This window comes from Cygnus olor, chromosome Z, assembly GCF_009769625.2.
Source record: "Cygnus olor isolate bCygOlo1 chromosome Z, bCygOlo1.pri.v2, whole genome shotgun sequence".
Lineage (NCBI taxonomy): Eukaryota > Metazoa > Chordata > Aves > Anseriformes > Anatidae > Cygnus > Cygnus olor.
In genome coordinates, this window is record NC_049198.1 from 16157077 (window position 1) to 16182876 (window position 25800).

The 25800-nt window shown below is 38.6% G+C and overlaps 1 protein-coding gene across 4 annotated transcripts; it reads left to right on the forward strand.

The window, feature by feature from the left end:
• The first annotated feature begins 245 nt into the window (after nucleotides 1-245).
• Nucleotides 246-25615, forward strand: EMB (embigin). Of its 4 annotated transcripts, none has more exons than XM_040540873.1 (11): nucleotides 246-266; nucleotides 5815-5898; nucleotides 8062-8154; nucleotides 9512-9601; nucleotides 12531-12705; nucleotides 13955-14043; nucleotides 17318-17445; nucleotides 18622-18904; nucleotides 19661-19694; nucleotides 21613-21686; nucleotides 23039-25615. In XM_040540873.1, the coding sequence occupies exons 2-10, from the start codon at nucleotides 5871-5873 to the stop codon at nucleotides 21668-21670; spliced, it is 978 nt and encodes a 325-aa protein (XP_040396807.1). In that variant the 5' UTR covers nucleotides 246-266; nucleotides 5815-5870; the 3' UTR covers nucleotides 21671-21686; nucleotides 23039-25615. The 4 variants fall into 4 exon arrangements, with proteins under 4 accessions (XP_040396807.1, XP_040396806.1, XP_040396809.1 ...); XM_040540872.1 differs by lacking the exon at nucleotides 246-266 and adding an exon at nucleotides 733-924; XM_040540875.1 differs by lacking the exon at nucleotides 246-266 and adding an exon at nucleotides 1081-1101.
• Nucleotides 25616-25800: the final 185 nt, after the last annotated feature.

Sequence of the window (25800 nt, forward strand, 5' to 3'; positions counted from 1 at the left end):
GTGCACACAACTACGTATACATTATGGTATCCTGAGCAATTAAATTTTGATTTTAGATGCTCCAGGCAGTCAAGTCCTGAAAAATGTTCGTTCAAAATAGTGTTTTCAGGTGTTGCTGTCCAAGCCAGGAGATTCAGCAAAGACCCTTGAGAAGCCTGCACTCTGATACAGTATAACCCAGCTGCCTTAGAGCCACTGACCCTCAAAGCTGGGCTTTCCAGGAGATCAGCAGACAAAGGGCAGAGAAAGGCCGTGCTGTTCGCTAGGTAATCTTCTCTCAGGAAACCTTACTGCAGCCAACTGCCTCACAAATTCGTTCAGGCAGAGGTGGTCCGGCGGCAGCAGCCCCCTTTTGGCCAACACCACGACGCCGGCCAGCCACCGAGAGGGCTCGGGCAGCTCCTCAGGCCGCCGCCGAAGCCGCGGTGGGCCGGCAGCCCCCTCCGGCTGTCCCCCGCTCCCACCCCCGCCCTCGCAGCTCCACATAAAGCCCGAGCGGGGCCGCTGAAGCCCCGCTGGCGGCGTGTCCTGACCGCGGGGCGCGGCGGCGACCGGTGGAACCGCCAGCCGCCGCCTGACGTTTGCCGTGCTCGTGGCGTTGTGGGCTTTTTTTTTTATATTTTTATTTTATTTTATTTTATTTTTTTATTTAGGCTCCTGTCGCAGCTGCGGCAGCCGGCTCTCCCCACCCCCTCAGAGGCTCTGCGGCCCGCTTCAGGCTTCCCCAGCAGGGCGGTAGCGCGGGGCTGGGCCAGCGGCTGCGGCGGGGCGCGGCGCCGAGCGGAGCGCGGAGGGAGGGCGGGTGGCCGGAGGATCCCGGCGGCGGGGCGCCCACCATGCCTGCACGCTTCTCCGGGAGCCGCCCGAGGCGGCTGCTGCTTCTGCTCTGCCTCCCCCTCAGCCTCCCGGGAGGGAGCCCCGCAGGTAAGCGCTCCCTCCTCTCGCCGGCCGGCGCCGGGCTCGGGGTGGGTTGGGTGAAGGGGTTCGGGAGCGCCGCCTCGCACCCAGTCCCACGGCCCGCGGAGCATCCCTCCGGGATCCTGCTGCCGCCGGGCTGAGCCGGTGGCGTGCGTAGGAGGCGCCTCTCGGCCCGGCGATGAGGTTCGTCCTTCCATCAGCCCCCCTCGGGCGTCGAAGCTTTCCCCCGGCACTCCGGTTTGCCTTACCCAGCCCCTCAGAAACCGACTTGGGGAGAGTGCCCGGGCCTGCTGGCAAGTGGGGTCGCCCGCAGGAACTGGTGATGGTCTGGTGCTCGGCTGTGTCTGGTGGCTCCAGATCCTCCACCCTGCCTGCCTTCTGCCTCGCAGATGGGAGGATTTATTAGTTCACGAGGCTAGGGCAGGGAGGTTGAGGCATAGCGCTTGGTGGCTGCCATATTTTTAACAAATAGGGCATTAAAGTCCTGAAACCCCCCGAGTCCCTCTGAGTCTGAAGCAGGTAAGCTAATTTAGTCAAACATTAGTATGCCTGTCAGGATCTGAAAAATGTCTGTTGGAGGATTCTTACATAGCACTTTTAAATGCTGCTTTTAAAATATTCATAAAAAAGGACCTGAATGTGCTGGGATGTGTGCTTTCCCTGGTGTTTCTCAGTAGTCCAAGAGCAGGCCAGCCACTTCTAAGGAAACATGAGCTTACTTCTAAAATTAGTGGATTTCTATTATTGATCACTGTTTTATAAAGCCTGGCAGAGTGCCACAGAAGGGTAATGGTTGGAAATACCAGATTTCTGGTATTTGCCATAGAGGATGCAGTTGTTGGAGCACATCTTGCCAAGGCTGGCAGTTCTGCATGTTACGTGAACATCATTAGTGCTTTAGCTGCATTGTCCATATGTAGTATATGAGTAAGTAGTTATACATTTCTTGGTTCCTCTGTTAATCACTCCAACACTGAGAGGAGATCTATGCAGATTCCTCCATGGTGATAATCTTAAAATTTGTAGTAGTTTCACGAGAAAACACTGAAGGACAGAAAACGTCTTGCAGTTCTCAAAGCTTGTGTAAAATACGTGTATTTATGTACACACATAAATTAGAAGACCTTTTTTGACAGGATCTCAGTTATCAAAAAGTTTTGTGACTGTACATGGCCTAATATTTGTAGGAACCTGTGAGTCGTGGTATGGCAACCTGGCCAGATGACGCTTATTTTTTGATGACTTTTACTACCAGAACCTGTACCTAATGGTGACTGAAACAATTCTAAACTTACATAAAGCCATCAGTGAAATGAGATCCTCTTCTGGCAAAAACAAAACAAAAACACTCTAGTAGGTAACTTCTGCAAATCTACCATCTTTCTAAAGTAGTAGATATCATATCTGGTTTTGAGCAGACATCAGAAATGAAACAGTGACTTTATCCTGTTTTACCCTCTGTATGTATAAAGTGAGGCTATTGTTTCTCAGACTTTATATAAATATGAAAGCACTTAAGAGACGCAACTTCAATAAGTAGAAAGGCTTCATACTATGATTTGCATATTGTCTGAAGTACAGGGAAATAGTGCTTTATTCTTTCAAGCATAGGGACTATCTGCACAGGTGCTCCAAAGTGAAGTTCTTGCAACTTTGGAAGCAGGTGTACTAACACTGCCTTTTGGTGAAGTCCAGAAAACAGTATGTTCTGGAGATGTGCAGCTTCAGCAGTCTTCAGTCAAAATAAATGTTTGCAGCAAAAGCAAATGGAGAGAGTACCACATGCACAAGGACTGAGTTGCAGCAAGTTTGGTGAGATATCCCCCTGCAGCTGGTCAGGCTGATGCCAAAAGGCCTCCTAGATGTTATTTTGAGATAAGTAACTTGAGTGGAGTTTTTATTATTCTGTTACTTTTGTCTTCAGTCCTGATAAATTTAATTGCTTTGAAAAATTTTAACCATCACTTTTATTCTGTACTGAGTTTAGGGTAGTCTCTAATTGCTAAGTGTCAAGACGTAGAGTTCTTCAGAGCTTGCTGCTTCACTTGGATGCTGTTTCAGTTGCCTGGGTTAGTTGGAGCACGTGCTGCCAGATTCCCTTAGGAAAAGCGAACCCCCCACATCTCATCTGCTAGCTTCTGCCCCTAAAGGTACCAAGGAGCTCTGTGAGTGGTGGATACACCTGTTTTCTTAGACTCTGCTTCCATATTCTTGTTTTCTGGTTTGCCCTGAAGGCAGGGCTTTTCATGGGGCATTTGGAAGCCCTTTGTTTGGATTCTCCAGTGCTTCATGAGAGCTCAGACTGCAGCTTTTTCCTTTCTAGTGCCACTAGGAGGTTCCAGCTGCCAGTCTTGGAAACTGCTGAATGCATTTCCACAGGAAATAATGGGTATTGAATTCATTGATAATAAACATTAAATTAATGATGCTAAATTATACCAAATTGTATCTTATTCTTCCCCTATTTAACCATTTTTCTCTGCTGCATTTTAGTGAAGACATTTAAGTGGGCCAAGCTGTTTGTAGAACTCAAAGTGAGCAAATAGATTAAAAAGCCTGAAATTTCTCTGGTGATTACAAGTATGGTATACATCATGCTTTATCTCCCAAATATTGGCTACAGCAGGGACAGTGGAAAAATACATTGGTGTCCTCATATTCACCTGCCCTTTCTGTGTAGGGCAAGAAGAACTGAGCAGTCCTCATTATTGATTAAAGCTAATGCAAATCAATTATAGGCTAAGTAATTTCAGCCCTGAGTCAATAGTTTGAGGAGTTATTCATTCCACTGGATATGCTTACATCACTGCCTCCCTTGATCACACTGGTCATGCAGTAGTGGTTCATCTCAATAACCTATGCTATTCAGCAGGATGCTTATGAAAGGGTGAGGTGCAGTGGTACCTCTATGCCATGCAGTTTTATGTATGGACAGATGTAGAATCAATGGTGACCAGAAATAACACTCCTCGACTGCTTTCACTTGGTATGTTAATCAGGGAGGACAGCCAAGATGAGAATCCTGTTAGTATGCAAACCATGTTGCAGGTTATTTGGCTTTGTTGCAGAGTGATAACAGAGGTGCTGTAGAGCTGGGCACTGGCGCCTTCTAAATTTATCATCTTGGGGGATTTTAATTACTGTGCAGGTGCTATGTCTACTAAGCTGACACAGAATCAGGTGATCCATGACACCATGACTCCCTCAGAATGTGTCAAGATGCTGCAGAGATATAAAATTCATGGACCTTCAACCTTAGCCTTAATATCAGGAACATAATACCCCTCCCTCTCATCGCCTCTGTTCAAGCAGAGAATAAGACTTGGCTTTCACACAGCTGGATCATAAGGCAGCAGGTACTCAGTCTGAACAGATTTCTTTATTTGTTAAGTGCTTTGGGTGAAGGGCAGAGGGGCACTTTTGGCTGTGGGACCAGTGCACTAATTAACTATGAAAAATAAAATCCCAGTTGTGAAGAACCCCAAATGCTTCATTTTAAATTATACTCTTCAACTACCTTCCTATAATCTTGATCCAAACTGGTTGAAGTATGATGGGCAGATTGAGAGAGCAGGTAGTGTGGGCCAGGCATGATTCTGATGCAGTTTACAGTGGTTGTATGCTGGAGGTTCCCTTGGAAAGCCTGTCTGTGATTGTAGTATTGAAATGGCATAGGAGTGTTAGTAGCATTGTTCAGGTGTAGGAAACTAGCAGTATGGAACTTCACCTGCTGCTGAAAGCACATGGCTCTCTACAAGTCTGAATGTCTTCAAACTGATGTAGCTCTTCACTTTTCATTCCATGCTTGATACTCTCTTGAATATCTAGTAGAGATTATTACCCCTTCTGTCTGTACTTAAAACTGCAAAACACAGTGTATGTGCCCTTCTTTCCCTGGCTACAAACACAGCTTTGTAACAATTAGCCAAATCACTTAAAAGCTACTGATGTGAGGTTGCTCTGAGTATAAGGAAGAGCACATTCTACTGCTATGGCAATGGAATATGTCCTGAGATATCTAATCATGTGAAGATAATCTTTATTTTAAGCTAGTTAGTTCTACCATACAAATGTGGGAACAGAAAGTAAGCTGCAAGCATCTCTGTTTTTGTAAATTTTCCAGGGACCTTGAATTCACAACAGAGTAGTCACACAGCAGCATACTAAAACTAAGCAATTTTAAAATTTTTCCCTCTTCCCCTGCTGTCCTTTCTCCAGTAAGGAATGTAAAGCAAAACTCTGGAGTCTTGCCTGAGTCTTACAAAAAATGTATTGTAAGAGCCAAATCAGACTTGTGCTGGTGTTAGGGAAATTGGAAATAGTGATTAGCACTACTTAGTGAAGTCGGTGTAGGGTGATGCAGATAGCTTTTCTTTTGCTCATCAAAGTGATAGTTGAAGGTAATGTATTGGTTTACTCCGTCACAAGGTACATGTATGCAAGGTTGTAATGGATTTGTTACTGTATTGCTGAATTTGCCAAACTGTTTAAAAATAATCAACTAGTATCAGTATTATCTGCTGCCATAAGCTAAGCCTACAGACAAGATGGGTCTTGAGTACTGGTTATAAAGCTTACTAGTCTGCTGAAATTCCTGAAGAATAGCTGAGAAGAGTGGTCTGACTAAAAGCTGATTACAGGAAAAGATCTAAACACAAAACTCCCCATCAGGTAATTAGAAAGGTCAAGTAAAAGATAAAGCCTCTTCAAGCTCTCTTGCCTAAAATAAGCGAGTCAACTAATTAAAAGTAAGTTCTTGGCATTTTGTCTGTTTATGCTCAGAAGCCAAGAAAACAATGGTAGTGGGGAGGCTGTCTTTGAATTCTGTTCATGAACTAGATATTTCTTACTCAGTTGTGAGAGAATAAAGCTTCTTTAAAGCCTTTTTCTTTTTAGATCTAGCTGTGACACCACAGGATGCCAATCAGACTCAAGAGAACTCTTTGACTCGGATGCCAACTGGACTTAAATCATCTCCTGGTAATTATTTTATTTCACTATACCTAGAGTTATTATACTTTTTTCCCAGTGATCCTACCTTACTGTGTGTAGAGTTTACACTTTCAGACTAATTAATTCTTTTGTAACATTCTTCAGAAGAAAAAGAAGCAAATGCATTATCTAGGCCTTTTCAAGCCACTTCAAAAATGTAAGCATCATAAGCATCTCAAGGACTGTGGAAAAAGCTGACAGTTCTGTGAAATTGCCATAAAATCAGACAATGACCCTAGAGAAGTGACAATTCCCAAACTAGAAACATTGCAGGAAGTTCTGTTCTAGCACTTAACACTTGACAATTTTTCATGTGAAGTCTTTGCTCTTGTATTAGTGAGATGTGCAATAACGTCACAGAATCATTTTACCTTCATCTATCTGATTATCTATGTGTCCTAACCTTCTGTTGACCCTGCCCTTTATTTGCTTTTATTTGGGGACCCTAATTGTGGTTGTGATTGGGAGTAGTGTGTTCCATACTGGAGAAGAAACCGATGATTGTTTATTCCTACGTCAGATAAGAGCAGCGGGAGTTAAGCAGTGCACAAAAGCTCTTGCTGATTAACACAAATCAAACTTGGGCTAGGTGTATTTATACGTGAACTCATAGCAAGTTCTGACAAGTTATTCTAACCACTCTTCTATCTTTGAAGATAGTGCTAGTTCCCTGATGTTCAACTTCAGTGCTTTTTTAGCAAAATGTGCGTGAGAACTGGAGTAAGTGCAATATCAAATGGATTTAATAATTCTGCATGCACATGCAGACACACCTATACATGAAGTAAAGTACACAAGGTATTTTGCATAATGTGACCTTACCTGACTATGCTCATTTGATAGGCAGTTTGAGGAAGAAAGACAATATGAGAAATCTATCAGTGTGCAAGCCATTTTATGAGTTGTCTTTTTTTTTTTTTTTTTTGAGATAGATTCAGAAGGTACCAGTGCCGGTTTGTATGGTAGTTGTTATCCATCACCTTGAAGGATTTCAGAAATGAACCAGATGATGCATATAGTAGGCTCAATAAACTTGGGTGATCGAGAACAACCTTGGCATGCTGTCACAGCATTTGCACACACACAAAGAAAATTATTTCCAGACCTCCTTCAGCCTTCATGTCTTATTTCAGGAGTAAACTTTTGAACTTGTTTGTTTCTACTTTAGACAGAGATTGAGGCTTGCTTGCACTCCTGTTCAGAGAAAGAGGACTTAGTGTCTAGTACTAGGAGACAGTTTCATAATTAGGTTGCTTAAAAAAAAGCTAATTTTGGACTAGTAGTCAGGGTTGACAATAACACTGTACTGTCAACAGCTACCAAATGAACTAGCCTTAAGTGCTTCCACATTGTCCACCTTAATATACAGGTTTATTGTTTCTTTAAACTGGCTGAAGCATGAGGGAAGGTGTGAAAGCACAGATGGCACAACCCAGGCATAAGGCTAATTGCCTGTGGCATAACATTCCTCAGGTTGTGAGTTGACATGCTGACATGGTGAAAAAAAAAACAAAACAAACTTGCTTTACAGAATGGGCAAGCAGTTTGAAGGCATGTGGTACCTCTGCTTACATTTGCTCAGAGACACACAAGATGCAAACCACTAGCAGGGACTTCCTTCAGCACAACCAGATTCTGGCAACAGCTATAGCTGAGAGGCGTGTGTGTTTGATTTTTAGAACCTTACCTTTAAAATCATTATTTTGTGCAGCAAAAGGAAAGAAGAAATACCTTGAGGATGTTTAGGCTTTCAGAGATGAGATTTCTACTGCATAGTGATAAACTCTGCCACCCAGTGCTCAGAGAAGCTGTAGCCCAGTTTTCTCTGATCTTCCTGACTCCAAAGGGGAACACTTGGGAACCTTCTCAGTGCATAGACAGGAGATAATGAAGTCCCTTTCCTTCTACAAAACCTGGAATCATTTTCTCCTGCAATACTGTATGATTAGGCAGATTAAACCTAAAATTATAATTCATCTTAAATTATGTAAACAAAAACTGAGAATAAAACTACTTTGTAAGTTTGTAAAACACATGGCTTAAAATACATAGTGTATTTTATTTAACATGTGAATTTTTATTTTTTTTTTGTCACCGAAATTTAAAGATAATAAAGTCAATATCTAACAGCTTTGTTTTTAAACCTTTCAGAGCCCATGACAACTGCACAAACTGTGAACCGGCAAACTTGGGGGGGCAGCATTTCAGATCACTTGATGCTTGGACCTGATGCATCTACACCTGGTAAAAAAAAAAAAAAAAAAAAAAAAACAAACCAGATGTCTTATTACTTCTAAATTTCAGTTACCCCAAGGTTCTGCCATGTCTGTGTTTTTTTTGTTGTCGTTTTTGTTTTAATTTATCAAGTAATTATGGAGGAATTATATTATTGGTAATTACCAAGTTAAAAAGTTTGAAATCAAGACTGTACAAGTTCTGTTTAAAGCTGTACGGAAAGGATCTGGAAACTGAAAAAATGGAAGATTGCTGTAATTGTATTGAATTGACCTTTCCTTTAAGTGTAATTTCCACTGCATTTTCCCAGAGCGTGCACTTCAGTTTACTAGGAACTTGTTTACCGGGAACTTGTGTACAGAACCAATGAAACAATTATTTATGTAGATGTGAAAGGGTGATGTTTCCTTAGCTGGTCTGCATCTGCTGTTAAAGCTGCAGCTTTATTAATTTACTTCATTGCTCTGGTCTTGAAGTGTGAAGAGCAGAAGTATAGTGGTAAGCATAAACAGTCTAATCCCACAGTTGCCTACCTGGCAGCTGTCTCAAGTTTTGTAGATTTGTAAATGTAGTCCCTTAGCAGTGTGTAGTCTCTTAGCCCTACAGAAGAGGCATAAGAGGCATATTGCTAGCCATCTAATCCCTTTTAAATGTCACTTTTGCCCCCAAAAGGAAGGGACTACACTTTTAGTATGGCAGATTATAGTATGTATTGATGCACTTTATGTGGGGAAGCAAATTCCCTTGAGTATAACAGGAGTCTTGTGAAGTAGTGCAGAGCTCTGACCATGTTCCACTGAAGCCCGGAGCATTCTTGCCTCTAGATTCAGTGAAGCAGTATCTGGAGAAGATGGTTTACCTCTAGCTTTGTGGCTGTTAAATTGTAGTGGTATCAGGAATAACTGTTCTGTCCTTCTGTATTCTCTTTCTGTTTTTCTGATGTTTATTACTTTTCCAAGCCCTGTTTAACTTTGCTGTAGTGCCATACAGGTCTAGGATCCACATCTTCTTAGGAAACGGACGCATATTAAAATGACTCTCTGAATTAGGCTGTGAAATAGATAGTTGTGCCCTTTTTGGAGTATTCTGAAATTCACAATTAAAGCATTTATATAAAAGGTAGAAACCATATTCTAAAATGGCATAATTATTACAAAAATGGTCATATGACCGTGGTACTTAAAGATTGTGGCTACTAACACAAACTATATGAAAGGATCTCCATAGGAGTCAGCTTTGGCAAAGTTTTTTTTTTTTTTTTTTCCCCTGAAAGATTGCTGTAAGAAACAAATGCAATACCATATTGCTGTATGACTACCTTTATAGCATCATAGCATACCACTTCACTTTCCCCACAACCTTCTAGGTCCAGATCTTACCACGCTGGAGTTCAAGCAGGACACCAAGTTGAACACATCTAATGGCTTTTATGTGGAATATGAGGTACTCCTTTCTGGTGAGTATGTTCTCTTCCAGTTATGTTACAAATATCTATGATTGCATGCAATATTTTCTGTTTGTTTTAGGAGTATATATGATGGTAACTTTTTATTGAAGTAAGCCATTCACAGCAAGTGAATGGGCAAGTGATGAGGTCATTTAGAGAAAAAATGAATTGATTAGTTGCATTATTTACTATTGTGTTCTAATAATTATTTTGCAGTGGAGAATGAAACTCTGAGTATTTTATTAACACTATAAGTAAAACAATGCATAGCTATCATTTTCCACCCCCACAAATCAATTCAAGTGACGTTTTCTTTCTTCTGGTGAATCCACTTGAAGAGACAACGTAAGGTGCAGTGTTTCTTACCCAACAGGTGCTAGCCAGCTTCTCAGCATTGCAAGAGTTAGAGCATAGAGAAAAGACAAGACAAACCCCCTCCTAAGATAGATGCGAAGTTCCTGGTTGCCAAAGAAGTTATAACTATTTTTTTGGTTAAATAAAAAAACCTGATCTAATGGGAATTACTTAGAATTGAAAAAGAGATCAGTTAGAACTGTACAAAATACTGGTATGGTATTTTAAGGATAGTCACATAACATTTATGCTGTATTTTCTTAGAGCATTATTTTCTTCTAATATAAAATGAGGTAGTTAGTAAGATAGTGTCTGTTTCTTGCTCTGGTACAAGTATTCTTGGTGCAGATGCCCTAGGTAGCAGCCTTCCTAATGGCTAATCTTCAACAGCATAAGGTTTTCATGTTCCATTCATTTCAAGTGTGGATTTAATTTTAGAATAATGAATCTCAAAAGGTACCCTTTCTATTTTTAGCCACTGTGATTAGCCTGACTGTAAAACTTCACTACTGTGAAACTAATCCCATTTGCAAAATTACTTTGATCATAAACAGCCAAGGTGAGTTATGCTTGGCTTACTTACTGAGTTTAATAAATGGATCTAATAAATGAGTTGCACTGATTATGGTTCTGCTGTATAAGATGGATGTGTTGTACTTCTTGAGTTTAACTCCAGTTCAACAGAGCTGTAATTTTTCAGCTGGGACTTGGAGTTCTGGGCACACTGTTCTGTAAGCTGAAAATGTCTCTGCCAGACCCAAAAGAGTTTAAATATTCTTTGGGAGTATCTGGTGGTTCCACCTCAGCCAGGCTTTTGTGCTCTTTAGGTATGATTTTCATTAGCAAGTCGGAGGTGTACTTTAAAACTTCCCTTTCTCTGAGAAACGACTCAAGGTGTGAAATCCAAGTACACTTTTTTGACTGTCAGGTACTACAGGGTGGGCCTATGGTTGAGTTGAGGTCCAGAATGAATTTTCACAGAGTGTTAGGTAGGCTAACCTCAGCTGTATCTAGAAGGCATGAAAGAAAAGTCCAGTTATGAAATAAAATGTCAGTGCTGATGAGTACAAAGTCAGAGGTGAATTTTTTTTTCTTTCATAAAAGGCTGTTTCTTTATATGGATTGGAGAAGATAACTTTGCTGTTGAAACCTGCTTTCTGCTTATGCATACTTCAGGCTCGTGCATCTGGTTAAAAGCCAAAGAAGTTACTTTTTCTACTACATTGCAGTGTTTTCAAATTGACATTTACAATTCCAGTGGCTTGTTAATAGGAGGCAGCCATAAATAGGTTTGAAAATGGTTTGGTTTCAAGCTGAGCAGCTATAGCATTAAAGGCCAGATCCAGCAATAATAAGGTTGTGGATTTTAACAACTTCACTGGCAGCAGGACAATACCCATAATTTTACAGCATTGAAAAAATTTGCAACTGGCTGATACATAGATGCATATAAATAATGACAAGTCAAGCTCTTTTTGATATTACTAATGTAACTTTAATATAACCAGTCAAGGGAAGTGATTGCCCTGTTCTGCTCTGCACCGGTGTGGCCTGACCTTCAGTACTGTGTGCAGCTTTGTGTTCCACAAAATAAGGAGTACGTAACACTGTTAGAGCGCCCAAAGGAGGGCTACAAAGGTGGTGAAGGGTCTAGAGGTGAAGATGTATGAGGAGCGGCTGAGGTCCCTTGGTTTGTTCAGCCCAGAGCAGAGCAGGCTGAGGGGAGGCCTCATGGTGGCCTGCAGCTCCCTCACGAGGGGAGCAAAGGGGCAGGCGCTGAGCTCTGCTCTCTGGGGACAGCGACAGGACAGGACCCGAGGGAACGGCATGGAGCTGGGACAGGGGAGGGTCAGGCTGGGTGTTAGGAAAAGGTTCTGCACCCAGAGGGTGGTCAGGCACTGGGACAGGCTCCCCAGGGCAGTGCTCACGGCACAGAGCCTGCCAGAGTTCAAGATGAGTTTGGACAACGCTCGCAGACAAATGGTTTGGTTTTTGGGTGGTCTTGTGTGGAACCAGGATTGGGACTCAGTGATCCTTGTGGCTTCCTTCCAACTCAGGATATTCGTGATTCCGTGACGAACTATACATATATAGCGATACACTTTTAATCCTCTAAGCATGTATTCATTACAAAGTTGTTAAATTTTGTTTTTTTAAATGTCAGATACAAGTCAAAAAGGAGGTTTAGACTGTGCAGACATTGTTACCCCAATCCTTATCCCACCTCCTGTAAGAACAAAGTATTTAATAATTTAACCCAAAACAAAAATAAATCATAAATCTGTCTTTCAGTGATATGAATATGAATCTATATTTGAGCCTTCTAGGAAGTCTACCTGTATAATTGAGTCACTATGTTGTTTTTGTTATGGGTATGTTTAATAACTTAGTTATGTTTTAAAAGAACTGCTGTCAAAAGCTGATTGGTATTGTAGTTTTGTTCACACCGGAAAGTATAACAAGAAATAACTATATCCACCTGTAATCTCATGTAATGTTGAGCACTATATTTGAATCTCTTCCTTCCTTAGAACAAAGAAATAAGATATTTTTCATATAAATATTACTTTTCAACTTCTGTTAGGTGAATCTGGTACTGCTGTGGTAAAAAATATCACTTTGGACAGTGCAGTTAGAATTGAGCTCTCATGCAAACTGGATGATAAATATTCCTCTGTGAAAGTGCTTCAAGTGACTTGGAAGAAGGGAAATGAAACAATTGGACACATCAATAAAACGGAAAATAGCTGGAGCATCCAGTAAGTAGCATTCTTTGCAGTTTGACTTTAATGAATTATTACAGTATTTGTTTAGGGCTGTGTATATGCCTGTGTATAGTAGAAAAGAACTGAATGCAATGATTAATAGGTGCTCATAATAGCATACTGAAGCTGAGAAAAGGAAAGAAGGTTGCAGTTACCTCAAGCCTGGAGGAAGATCTCCTGTTTCTTCTCCTAGTGCTGGATAAATAATGTTTCTTCAGGACAAGAATATAGGATAATGGCCCAGTTCTTTGAGGCCTGGTAATTCTGTTCAGTAAGCAAAGTAGTAATTTCAGTCAGAGATTGCTAACTGGTCTCAATTTCTTTTCCTACTACCATGTTATCTACCATTCTCTCATCAGTGTTGTTCTGCAGAGGTTTGAATGGCATCAGTGACCAATTTTTTACTTAATAATCATCAGAATAAAGAGAAGAAGGAATAAGATTTACAGAAGAGATTATTTGGCTTGGTTTAAAGGTTTTCAGAACTGTTTTACAGCTCTGCACAAACTCGAGAAATAATGCAAAAATTGTTATTCAACTCATACAGTTTACATTTTTTTTTCTTTTCAAGTTCAATAGTAAATGGGCTAATTTTAACCAGGTAGTCTCAAGTTGATTTCTGTATTGCTTTGTTTTCTTAACATCACTAATGTTCATATAAAATTTCTATAATGGAAAATGTGATGAGAATGTTCTATCACTGTTCTGCTACTACATGTACATTGCTACCATGTACACAAACACAAAAAATAATTTCTGTAAAATTAATCTAGTCCAGCATTTTCTCTGCTGTCAAACTATTAGATGACAGCTCTTAAGCTGTTCTATGTTGGACCTAAACTAACCCATTGATGGATGGGCTTTAGAAAGATCAAACCACTTAAATTATTTCATGTCCTATGTAGCATATGCTATAGATTTCTCATGGTGAAGCCACATCTAACTCAGTAAGTTGTGGATCATACTACTTAAAGACATTTGGTCCTGTGTGAGTGCCTGTGAGTAACAAGGGTAAGAATGGTGTCTATGTTCTCTGTGTGCTTTTCTAATTTCTTAAAAATGTGCTGGTTTACATTGCACTGAACCTGGGTCTTAATGTTTCAGCAGTATCTGTTCTCTGTTCCACTACTAAACTCTGCTGGTTTCTTCGTAATGTTTATTAGCAGTAATTTACAGCTGTAGGACAAAAAAAAAAAAAGAAAATATAAGTAAAACCAACATGGTAAAACTTTTTTTTTTTAAGATTGACAATCTCAGATAACAGTAAGCTGGGAAGTTACAGTTGTACTGTGAAAAGTGAAGAAAAATTCAGCGTGGTATTTCATTTACAAGGCAAGTTATGTTATATTTTGTTTCAACTGACAATTGAAATCTGGTATTAATGGTTCCTGGATAATATGGAAATTGCAATTTAATTTGATGAGTGGTCACTAATACGGCCAAGCTAAATGAGTATGACTATCAAACACAATTTCTATAGACTTGAAAGAAAGCAAAAGTTTTGAGCAAAAACTAAAAGCCTTTCTAATAAAACCTGATAACAAACAAAAGTATGTAAGCTGATTTTAATTTTTTCCCATGAAAGAGTAACTGATTTTTTCCCCTACGTTCCCAATCCCTCCAGAGGGAGTACGTATTCATTACTTTTGGTAGAGGTTGGTGAGAGTGGAAAAGGCTCTCTGGATGGTATCTCATATCAGTTCTTCAGAAAGCACAGCCAATGACTTGAAAACTTGGCCTTTGATTTAGTGTTACATGAGCAGCAACAATTGGCAGAATGGGGGCAGGTTTTTGAACAAATTCAGTTGTATTTCTGTAACACCAAATTAATGCTTCAGTTTGTCTTTCATTATATATTGTGTAAGAACAACCCATATTATAATGAGTAAGTGTGCTTCACTGGACAGCATGAATGAAGAGCTGAACTCTTAGACCTTCCTTCTCCAATAATTTCACCCTTGATAGTTGTAGGTAAAATCCAGTTGAATGAAAAAACATGGAAATGAAACAAATACAAGCTACTGAGGGCATACATCTCAGATGGGATTTACTTCCATTCTCTCTACACACCATCCAGAGTTTGCAGTGCTCCTAAAAACTCAGACTCTTAAATAACTACCCTAACTTCAACTGATCTAACCAGCAAGGCTGTGTAATACTCAGTGCTGCAAGCTGGCTTTGTTCAGCATGGTATCTGGTCATACGACTTCGGGAAACTCTCAAAAACATTCAGGTTTTGCATAGTGATGTTGTTACTTGCTTTCAAGCTTTCAACCAGGGGAGACTACCTTGCAATTCTGTGGAAAGACAAAGTTGTAGTTTATTTGAACCTCTTTTTTTTCTGAAAAGGACTGTATACTTGCCTTATCAATGCGTGGGTAAGATTTAGTTCAATGGCCACCAAAGTTTGTACAGATTAAAAAAGGTAAGGGAAGCCTTATTATTTTGAAAGTGTAAGATACCAATTTCAGTAGAGGCAAGAATACATCAACAGGGAAGTAATCTTTTCCAGAACACAGTGAATAGGACTGGTTGATTTATTATAAGAAGGTGGGAGAATTGCCTCACAGCAGTTGAATGCTGCCACTTCTGATGCCATAAAAGTACTGGAACAACATGTCACATGATTACTGCAAGAGTGTAGGAAACAGGAAAGAAATCCTTGAATCTTCTAGTCAATAATGCAGTGAGAATAATTCTCAAACAGCAAGAGATGGGTAATGTGTTGGCCTAGACAAAATGGCTCAAGTCATCACTGCTGTGACTAATGCCAATAGCTTTTCCACTCAGCTGCTAGGCACTGTTGGATGTGTTGCTTCTTCTGTCACCATTCCCCTCCTGGCTTGGAATAACCCTGAAGACTTGGAGAGGAGTTAAATTCTTATGCAGGTCTGCAGGAAACTGTAATGTTTTGAGAAGCCTTATAGGAAGTTCAGATTATTAAACATGGTGACTCTTCATGGGTATTTTAAAACTAGTATGAAGTGTTGTAATAATGGCTATAAACATAGGCGATATTAATGGCTAGATTAACAAATTGTAGTCTTCAGTAATTTATACTTGCCATTTGTTCACGGATTCTGCTTGCTTCAGCAGCTGTCCAGGTACATGCGCTGTGAAACAAACCTATTCTTTAAAACAGCGTGGAAAACTGATATAAATACTGACAGGGTCACCCATCTATTAATCTCCAACCATGTGGGTTTTTTTGTTTGTCTGTAGCAGCAGTATTTTGTCCCCACATTCTGGGTGATTTGAATACAAAAAATCTGGGAGGACAAAGAATACAATCCCTGCATGCAAAATAAACTGCTCTGTTGGAGAGCCAGATCCCAGAATGCATGATGGACATTCATGTCCTTAATCATATCTGAGGTGGTCACGTGTTGCTGTTTAAGCCTACGATTGTGCTTTGAGACTGATCAGCATGGCCAAGGTCTTTTTGACTACTGTGGAAATTTGTTGGGCTGGCTACAAGGGTTTTTGTATTTGCTTTGGCATGTTCTCTGCTTTTTTTTTCCAACTTGCTTTTTTTGCATCATGTATAAATTGCAGAGAAGGTGGTGGTAGTTGTTAGTGAAGTTGTATCTTTCAGTGACAGAGGTGAAGATATTCTGACACTACTCTTTTAAGTATGCCAAATCATTCTGTCAAAACTGCTGAAAGCAAATTCCTGGCATGTTTTTTCTTGTGTGACCAATAGCATTTAAAAGACGTACTGGATCTGTACTTAAGAGAGCAATGAAACTTAACAAATGAAAATGAAATAAAAGGAAAACATGCTGGTAGACATTAAAAGAACGAGGGAAAGGAGGGGGAAGGGGAAATCCATAGTCTATCATGATATATTTGCTCAGCTCTATCTCTGTGCAATGCCTCAACATATTCAAAAGTCCTTTATGGGCTTCTGGTCTTGGAAGTCTGCAGGGTATTTGCAGTTGTAATAGCTAGGACAAATAGCTCCAAAGTTGGAAGCTCATGACTTGTTTCTTGTGGCCATGTTCTGTGCTTCGGAAGGTTGGACGAAAAGTCTTTTACTGGCATATACCCCAAAATTGTTTTTTCTTTAGTTAAGAAAATATTTACAACTATAAGACTCCCTCAATCTAAAAAAATCCTTTCAGTTACACACAAAAAGATCTGCATGCAGAACTTGCTTGATGCCATTACTTGGTAGCATTACAGCTGGAATAGAAGTCTGACAGTTTGCAAATTGAGTGAAATTGCAGAAAAGCTTTTGTAACTTTCTAGTGTACTAGAAATGAAACCTAGCTCACAGCTGTCAAGGAGGGTAAGACAAAATGGACAAGGGTAGAAATCACCATGGACTAATTATCACTTAGTTTTCAATACAAGTTGGCAACTTTTATGATTATATATAAACTAAGAACAGTATTTGTATAGTCCTCTGTAGAAATTCTATATTTGGAATATCAGCCTGAAATAACTTTTCATTAGTCATGTGGTAAATGGTATAACTATGTTTGTTATTCAAAGGGAGATAAAATGAATAGACTACTATGAATATGTATCTAGATATATTTTGTCTTTTTGTAGTATAAACCTATAGTCCTCACTTCATGAACTTTTTTCTACCTGTTCTTAGTACCGAAAATTGACGTAAAAGACAAACCTGTAATCACTTATGAAGGAGATGCAGCTGTGCTGGTTTGTAAAAGTTCCGGTTATACTCCCATTTCTTGGACCTGGTACATGACCAATGGAAGTGAACAGGTAAGATTCCCATCTGTCAGCCAAGAAAAACAAAGTGGCAAAAAAAAGTACAGACACTCTGGAAAGTATAATCACTTCAGGCACTACAGACTGCATTTCCATCAAAGTTAATGTAAATCTCTGCACATTGAGGGAGGGGGAATTAAAAAAAAAAAAAAGCATTTATGCAATATTTAGAAGTATTCATTATTACAGAAATGTAGTGTTTGTGTTCTGGCTTGGAAAATAAATATTGTACAAAAAGTCCCTGCTATACTCCTACAGTCCAGAGTAAACTAGTAAATCAAATCAGGTGAGTCTTGTGGTACCTTTTAAAAATAAATAATAATAAAAAATATATTAATGATGGTTACATTTATCAAATCTTACTGTCTGATACCAAAGAATCTTACCATAGCAGGATGATTTTTTTTAGCCATGTAAGGTTTTGGAAACTTTAGGGAGAACAAGAATGTCTCCATTCTTTTTCTACTTGTCTTTACAAGCATGTTCCCATTTCCTAGCCAATAAGACCTTTTTAAAAAATGGACCTGAAGGAAGTCATCCTATGGTGGACACTGCTGTGCAACTTGATTCTGAAGGAGCTGAAATAATCTTCTCACTTCAGCTCCTGCCTTGAGAGCCTAGATCAGCAGTTTCCCACCATTCAGGTTCCCCATTAGCCTGAGGAGCACAGGCACTTTGGTTTAATCCTTTTCTGGGGGAAACTCTATCAACAGTGGGGAAGTAAATAAATAGTCTCAGTACTGCTGGAGAGAAGCATTGACTTGCGAGACTATGCCAGCAAAGCAGCATTCCCAGCTCAGTCTGACTGAAGTCATATGATTTGTGCTGTGGTGAAACCTGGGCATCGGATACTGACACCTAAGGCTTGTCAGTGGGAGAGTCTGTAGAGTCAAGTATACCTTTAATGTGATCTTAAATTAATTGACTAAAGCAAGTCAGGCAACTTGCTCCCTAACAGTGCATATGTTTGTTCACTAAATATAAAGGGAACCTGTGGTGGCCAGCTAAGATAAATTCTTCCATTTAAGGTGGACTAATTATACCTCATAAATGCCACATATTCTTAATTAATTTTACATCTCTCTCTATAGAGATACTATAACTGTTACAAGTAATTTGATTAAACACTTTCTCATTGTATTAATACGACTTCTAATTTTCTATTTTCAGATTGCCATTAATGACTCTTTGCTGTTGGACAAGTATGTAATAAATAGAGTATTTCCCAACGTAACCCAACTGAAGATACTGAAGCTCACCAGTAAAGATGATGGTGTATACTGGTGTGAAGCTGCTTTTGAACTAGGAAAAAGTAAAGGAAAACTGAAGCTTAAAGTTCTGTCACTCATGGTGCCACTCAAGCCCTTTCTAGCAATAGTAGCTGAAGTTGTTGTATTAGTAGCTGTTATTTTCCTTTTTGAGATATATTCGAAAAGGAGAGAGAAATGTGCAGGTAGGCTTTTTTAGTCTTTCCTAGTTTTCCATTGACATTACAGCCGAACGTTGAATATGACCTGTACTGCTTCACATACAAGTTCAGTGTGACTTAGTCTGTGTGCTTTCTGATAAAATAATGTAGTGTTTTAGGAAAAAGTACTTTTGAATTTTTAATCTTTTCCATGAATCTTGAATTCAAGTATGAATTTCTTTCAATATGAAATAGCTCCTCATAAATGATTTGGTACAGTCCTTAATATTTTTTCCCCTTGCTTCCAAATTAATTTGTTTTGTTATACCTGTTTGGAGAATGTCTGGGAATGAAAGCAACTGCAAGTAGTAAAAAGTAGATATTAAAACAAAATTCAGTGATCCTGGTTGCTGAACCAAAGGCACATAGAGAAGCCAAACTAGATGTGCAAGATGAAACAAGACTTGATATATAATTATGTATATGTATTATATATGTGGGTATTGCATGCATAGGTATGCACATATTTTATCTATATATTTATATGTCTATACATTAATGCGTATCATGTTATATATAAAATCACATTAATAGAATTTGATCAAAGTAAGTTTATTAACAGATTTGCAAGTATTTCCACTGGAGAGAAGAACAATTAGAAACTTAAGAAAAAAAAATCACAAGATTTGGTTTTGCTTGTGCATGGAATTAATGATATAATTAAAAATAGAATAACTTTTTCAGTGTCTGCAGTCAAGTAAGACGTTATATAATTCTGTTTTACCTTTTCCTGTTATGCAGAAGTTGAAAAAGAATTTGACCAAATTGAGCAACTGTAAGTAAGGAATTTATATATTACATTTCAATACTTCTTTTTCATACTAGTTGTTATTCCAGTTGGTAAGGGTTAATGAATGCTAAAGTACAGTTTATTCCCTTTCTTAAGACTTCGTAATTCCAGATTGCAGAATGCTGTTTTCTACCTGGCACTTAATTTTGGTGTTTGGAAGATACAGTTTCCTAACAAAAGAAAATTGAAAGTATCTCCTCATTCTAAACCCATTCTAAAAGGAAAAACACACTCAAGTGGAAACTTTTCAGAAGAGGCTTTGAAATTTTTTTCTGACATATTTCTGTTTTGTCAGTGTTAATGTTTCTCTAATTTGCATGCAGTCAAAACCATGATTGTTCTAGGTACCCTGTAAGGCTGTAGTGGCTGGGTGTTGGGAGCTGGTGTTGTCAGCTGTCTTGTTAGCTCCGTTTTCAAGAGCAACCCTTCACTGTTCAGAGGGCTTGGGCTCCCTGGACACTGGATCCACTACCTTGCTGGAATCAAAGGGGCAGCTGCAGGCACTTCTGCTGCTGTTCCATTAGAGGGTTGGTGGTTCACTATACCTTGGGATGATGTGTTTTTAAAGGGTAGTTCACCTAAATTTTACTTCTCTTCCTTCCCTTGTCCCTTGAAGCCCAGACATTGTATTTGTCCTGTTAATTTTCCTTTTCTCTTCCAAGATGCCCAGCAGTTCCTTTTTCTCTTTAGATGTGTTGCAGTCTGCTCCCATTTTCCTTTCCCTCAAGGACTTTTTCCCTACTACCATGGATATGCTGTTCTTCTTCCTCTGAATAGTGCCTTTCCCTTTTTTGAATTTCTTGCTGCAGTGACCTTCTTTGTTTCTGTGCACTGTGTTCACTCTCCCATTCTTTTTTCAGTGTTAGCTGAAAATACATTTTAGTGCTTTTCCCCTTATCTAAACAGCTTTAAAGCTGTAATTCAATTATACTATGAAGTGGGGATTTGTCTTGGGAAAATAGTGTGCTATTATACTGCTAAATGTTTGGGGATTTGTCTTGGGCTGAAAATTGAATAATTGCCTTTGTTGCTCAGCCATGCTTCTTATAAATGTGCTGAAACTGTATTACAGTAGGACTGTAGCACAATATAGTGCACTAAAGTAGTAAGTTTTCATGTTGGATGAAATGCAGGATGTTTTGTGATGCCATGGTTTTTGGTCAGCTCCTTGATCTGTAATTCACAGCTCTATCTCATAAGATAACCACATATAAGGAAAATCTATTAACCTACGTACTACTCGTCTGATTCTAATAATTGAAAGTTATTTCAACTACTGGTTGCTTAGAAGACAAATTTGTGTACCACAGAGAATGGCTCCAAAGGAACACTTCTTGTCTGTTTATGTCAAGTGATGACTAATATGTATCTAAACTTGGTTCGTGAGATTATAATTGAAATGTCACATCCAGCAATGTATTAGGTAGGAGGATAGTGATTCAGAAATAGATTTTTTTTTTTTCCAGCAAGGGAATTGTTAATTCAAGTCTAGCGTTAAGTCTTGATTGTGACCAATGTAATATAGTTAGTTGTACTGAGGATGTTATCCTGTGTATTGTTTCTGTGTTATTTATGTGGTCATTCACTTTATATACAAATTTAAAAGAACTGAATGAAAAGATAGCATAGCAGTTACTTCTGGAAATACTATCACTGCAATGATATCCCTTCTGCCCAGAACTTGGTGGGCTGTTTTTGAAAGTGATTGACATGAACCGTCACTACTTGGCTGAAAGACTCTTTACTTATTTATTTATTGTAAGTATTTCGGTTGCTTCAGTTTTGTATAATCTTATTCTTTCTTATAACCCAAATACATGTCAGATGCAGTCTGAGTCTTGGGATGACTATGTTCATCCTGCATTTTGAAGTTGAGCTTTGAAATTTATCCTCTTTCTTACAGTAAATCAGAAGAAAGCAACGGTGTGGAAAACAGTAGCACTAGACACAGAAAAGTTTAATCCCGTTCCTAGAAAGGTAAGTAAAAGACAAAATCCATAGACAAAAGTTTACTTTTTTTTTCTGGAGTACCATAATACAAGGATAATAAAGAAATCCACTGTGCCATCCCAAATGTTTTTTTTTTTAATGTGGGGACAACATAGTAACAGAATTCCCATTTAGATGGAACAATATATTGTCATTAATTGTTTGATGTCAGCAAGATAGTGAGTCCAAAACTTTGTAGCTGAATGCTGTCGTTGTGGTTTAGTAGTTCCATTCACCCATGCAGGCCTTAAACTAGGACTCTGATTAACCTCCTTAATTGCTTGCCTCCTGATCATAAAACATTTCTGTGAATTTCAGGGTAGGTGCTGAGATGCAGAAGGGTTGTTGATGAATCTTTCAAGCTGGAATTTTAGATGTTAAGTGGGATTAATAGAGGAAGGATGCAATAGCAAGAGTGGAACTCAAAATGGGGAATGTGGCAGTACCAGAGATGTGAAACAAAGGATTATAGGAGTTTAGGAAAGACAGAGCTTAATAGATAGTGACTGAAGGAACTAGTGGTAGAAGAAAGCAGAGGATGTGTGCCCCTGTGGAAGCTATATAATGAACTTCCTAGATTCTGTCCTTTTTGTAGTTTAATTACAAGCTCCTGCGTAGGCCAGCTGGAAATGCTTGTCAGAAGATCTGTCAGCTGAGGACCAATCCTACACACTCCAGCTGCTTCCCTTTTATCATTCCCTCTACATCTGGCACCCTGATCTATCATCTTACGATGAGAGCTTTGAGTGACTTTGCATTTGTGTCACTGCTGGTACTGTCTTTTTCCTTCTCACAAGTCACCTACCTCAGGGAAGAACATTTCTGTGTCCATTGTTTTAAAGACCAGAATGAGAATAGCGTGAGGTAAAGCTCGTATAAAGAGAATAACAAATCAGAAAACAAACAAGAACAAATAGAACAAATGCTTTCCAAGAGTATGTTGTCTCCACTGTTTCTTGCATATTATTGTGCTTGTTGATTGCTGTGACTTAGGCTCCCATGGACTTAACCCATTTGGGATCTAAGCACACATTTCCATAGTTGTGGCATATCACTCCCACTGAATCATTAAGGATTCACATCTCCAAATTGGGTTTCATTATTTAGGTAGGTTTTTTGGGTTTCATTATTTAGGTAAATAATGAACTGGACCACTATAAAATAATGATAAAAGTAGAAAATAATGATAAATAATGAACTGGACCCCTCATGAACTGGACCACTCAAATACTTTGTTAAATATAAACTGGAATGCAGCTTAATTTCAAACAAACATAGAAAAATATTACACAGCAAAATAATAGAATTGATGTCATAATGTGTTTATTCTTTTAATTCAGGAGATTAAGCCTACAGAAGCGGAAACCATCACAAAGCTACAGAAGATATATGCAGCTATGCATTTTAAACATCAACCGTGCTTCTACATAGACTCTTCTACACTTGTGAGAAATATGATGCTTTTAAAATAGCTGTGAAATGGCTCATTTTATACAGATAATGAATTCTAATATACTGCATATAGACTCTTGGTGTCTGTAACATTGATGTTTGTCATTTACTAAAAGGCAGTTTGTATGTGGTCAGATTTCATATTGTTTTGTGACTGATCTGTTTAATTTTGTCATAAATTAGAACTATGCTTGCTTTTATTGAATGAACAGGTAATATAGAATGGGCTTATTATCAAAAAGTGGATATTGAAGGCTTGTTAGAAAGCTGGACTTGCAAGATCAAAAATGTATTTCCACCAAAGACAATGCCTTTTACTAGCATATAAAGCAAATGTGACATACAACCATTTTTACCAAAGAAATAGTCAAAGGGAAATCTTTATCATGACTTTAAATGAAACATCAACAGTTTCGCAACTTTCAGTGAACAGGAAAATGTCTTCATTATAACTTTTGCTTAGCTTTATTTAAATCAGAAGGAAATATAGGTATGTTTTGAGTACTTAAGAATTTCTTTTAAGATGTACTGCCATATGGCTGTGGTGCCAAACTATTTCCATATAGGCTAAGCACTTGAATACTGTGCAGACTGGGTGTTCTGTCACTATTTCAGAATAGATGGAAGAAGCAATGGGGGTACAGTACCATACCAAAATAAAATTGAAATAGTTGCCTACACTTGCACAAATGTAGACCACAGGATGTATGAGATATGCGGAACCAGTTCTGACTATACTTTATACAGAACACAGAAATTTTAAGAAATTCACCTATGTGGTTCTTAACATATACTGTGCAATTAGTATTTCTACTTGCTTTTGCTTATGGTGTTGCTTGACAAACTCTTACCAGAGAACAGCAAAGGTGTTGAACAACTAAAAATTCTAGGGTAATACAGTAAAGCAGCATGAGTACCACTAGTTCTGTTCACACACAGAATTGTGGCACTGCTTAAATTGTGCTGTTGTTGTTGAAGAGTTAGCTGCCATAATAAATACACCAATTAATTACATTATATATTCAGCAACTGAAAATGCGTAACTAATGGAAGAACAGGCAACTAATAGAAAAACAGCTGATTGCATTACTAGCCTTTTTTTTTGCTAATCCAAAAGAAAAAATAGAATATCTTTTCTTTTGTGGACAGGAAAAAGTGGACTCTCCAAAAGCGCTTCTTCTCCCAAAAAAAATGTAAGGAAAAAAGCAGGCGGCATTTGCAAACTCCCTAGTCAAGTGAAAAGAAAAAAAATATAAATTGCATTGCCTCAAGTGGCCATTTTTGAAGACAGAAAAAGGTAAAGGCTAGCATTGGCTGTTTTGTTAGAAATGAACAAAAGGTAGTCTGATCTGTACTTCGTTGCTACTTTTTCACATTTATTTAGCAGCTTTAACAAATAAAGGTTAAAGCTTGAATAAAAAACAATGGGAAGTATATAAACATGAAATGATTGACTGTAAGGGCTGAATACCGATAAAGATTTCCCTTGATAAGATACTATGTTTATTATATTTTGCCTTGGAGTTTCTATGCACTATAAAAGACAATGCATTTACAGGTTTTTATATGAATTTCTTATTGATATAACAGTATTTTTTTTTGCTACAGTAAGTAAATGTTTGCAGGTTAAAAATAACTACTTCTGTATATTGATAGTTTGAAACATAATTTTAAGTTTATCATTTGTTATAGAATATGGACTTTCGTAGGAAATGCAGTAGTAAAAAAAGTAAGCTTGCTTATAGGTCCATGAATTGCTTTCTGAATAAAGCGGAATTCTTTGTAACTAAAACGAGGCTAGGTACAGTCCAAAAAAGCATACTAAAAGGTGGGGAGGGGACAGGAGACTTCTAATCAGAAACTGGAACAACTTGTTTCTGCCTTCAGTTAGCATTCCTACATGATCCTAAAATTGTGGTATGAGGTCTTGGCCACCCATAGGCATGTTACTTGAATAGTGTTTTGCCTTAGTAAACAAGGGCTGCAGCAACAGGAGGCAGGAACCAGAGAACCTGAACTGTGTACCTTAGATCTATGGTGTGTTCCTCCTATCAGCACTGTATTAGAGTCAAACTGGCCGCTGAAATTGTAGTTTGATCTTGACCTGCTGCCAGCATGTTCTGCTTGCTCTGTTTCCAAGGGAGTTTGTATTTTTTGGGTTGGTAAGTAGGCTTATTCTTCATGTCTGCCTTGGTTCAGACCTTTTAGGTCTATTCCCCTACAGAGGGGAATAATAAAAAATAGGTATTAAATAATTGGCATAAGTAACTGGTATAACTCTAAAGGCAAAACTACCTTTTTTAGTTTTGATGCCATGAAAGAAGCTCTAAGGATCTATAAAGACATATCTCATGAGAAATAGTTAACCCATGTTGTATATATTCAAGATGTTCCTACTGCAATTGTTTTTCATATCTGTTTTATTAAGCAAACATAGCATTTAACAAAACAAAAAAGGCCGTTAATAAAAAAAAAAGGTAATTCTAGGCAAAGAGTTTTTTCATCTCATTCAAGCCAAAAGATACCAAATCAGAGCTAAAAACAGTTCTTAAGTTATTTCCTTCAAACACAGCAGTTAAATCCAAGTGTAAGGATCCACAGTTCTAATTCTAGTAAGCAAACTCCATACCAACAAAAAAAATTAAGCATT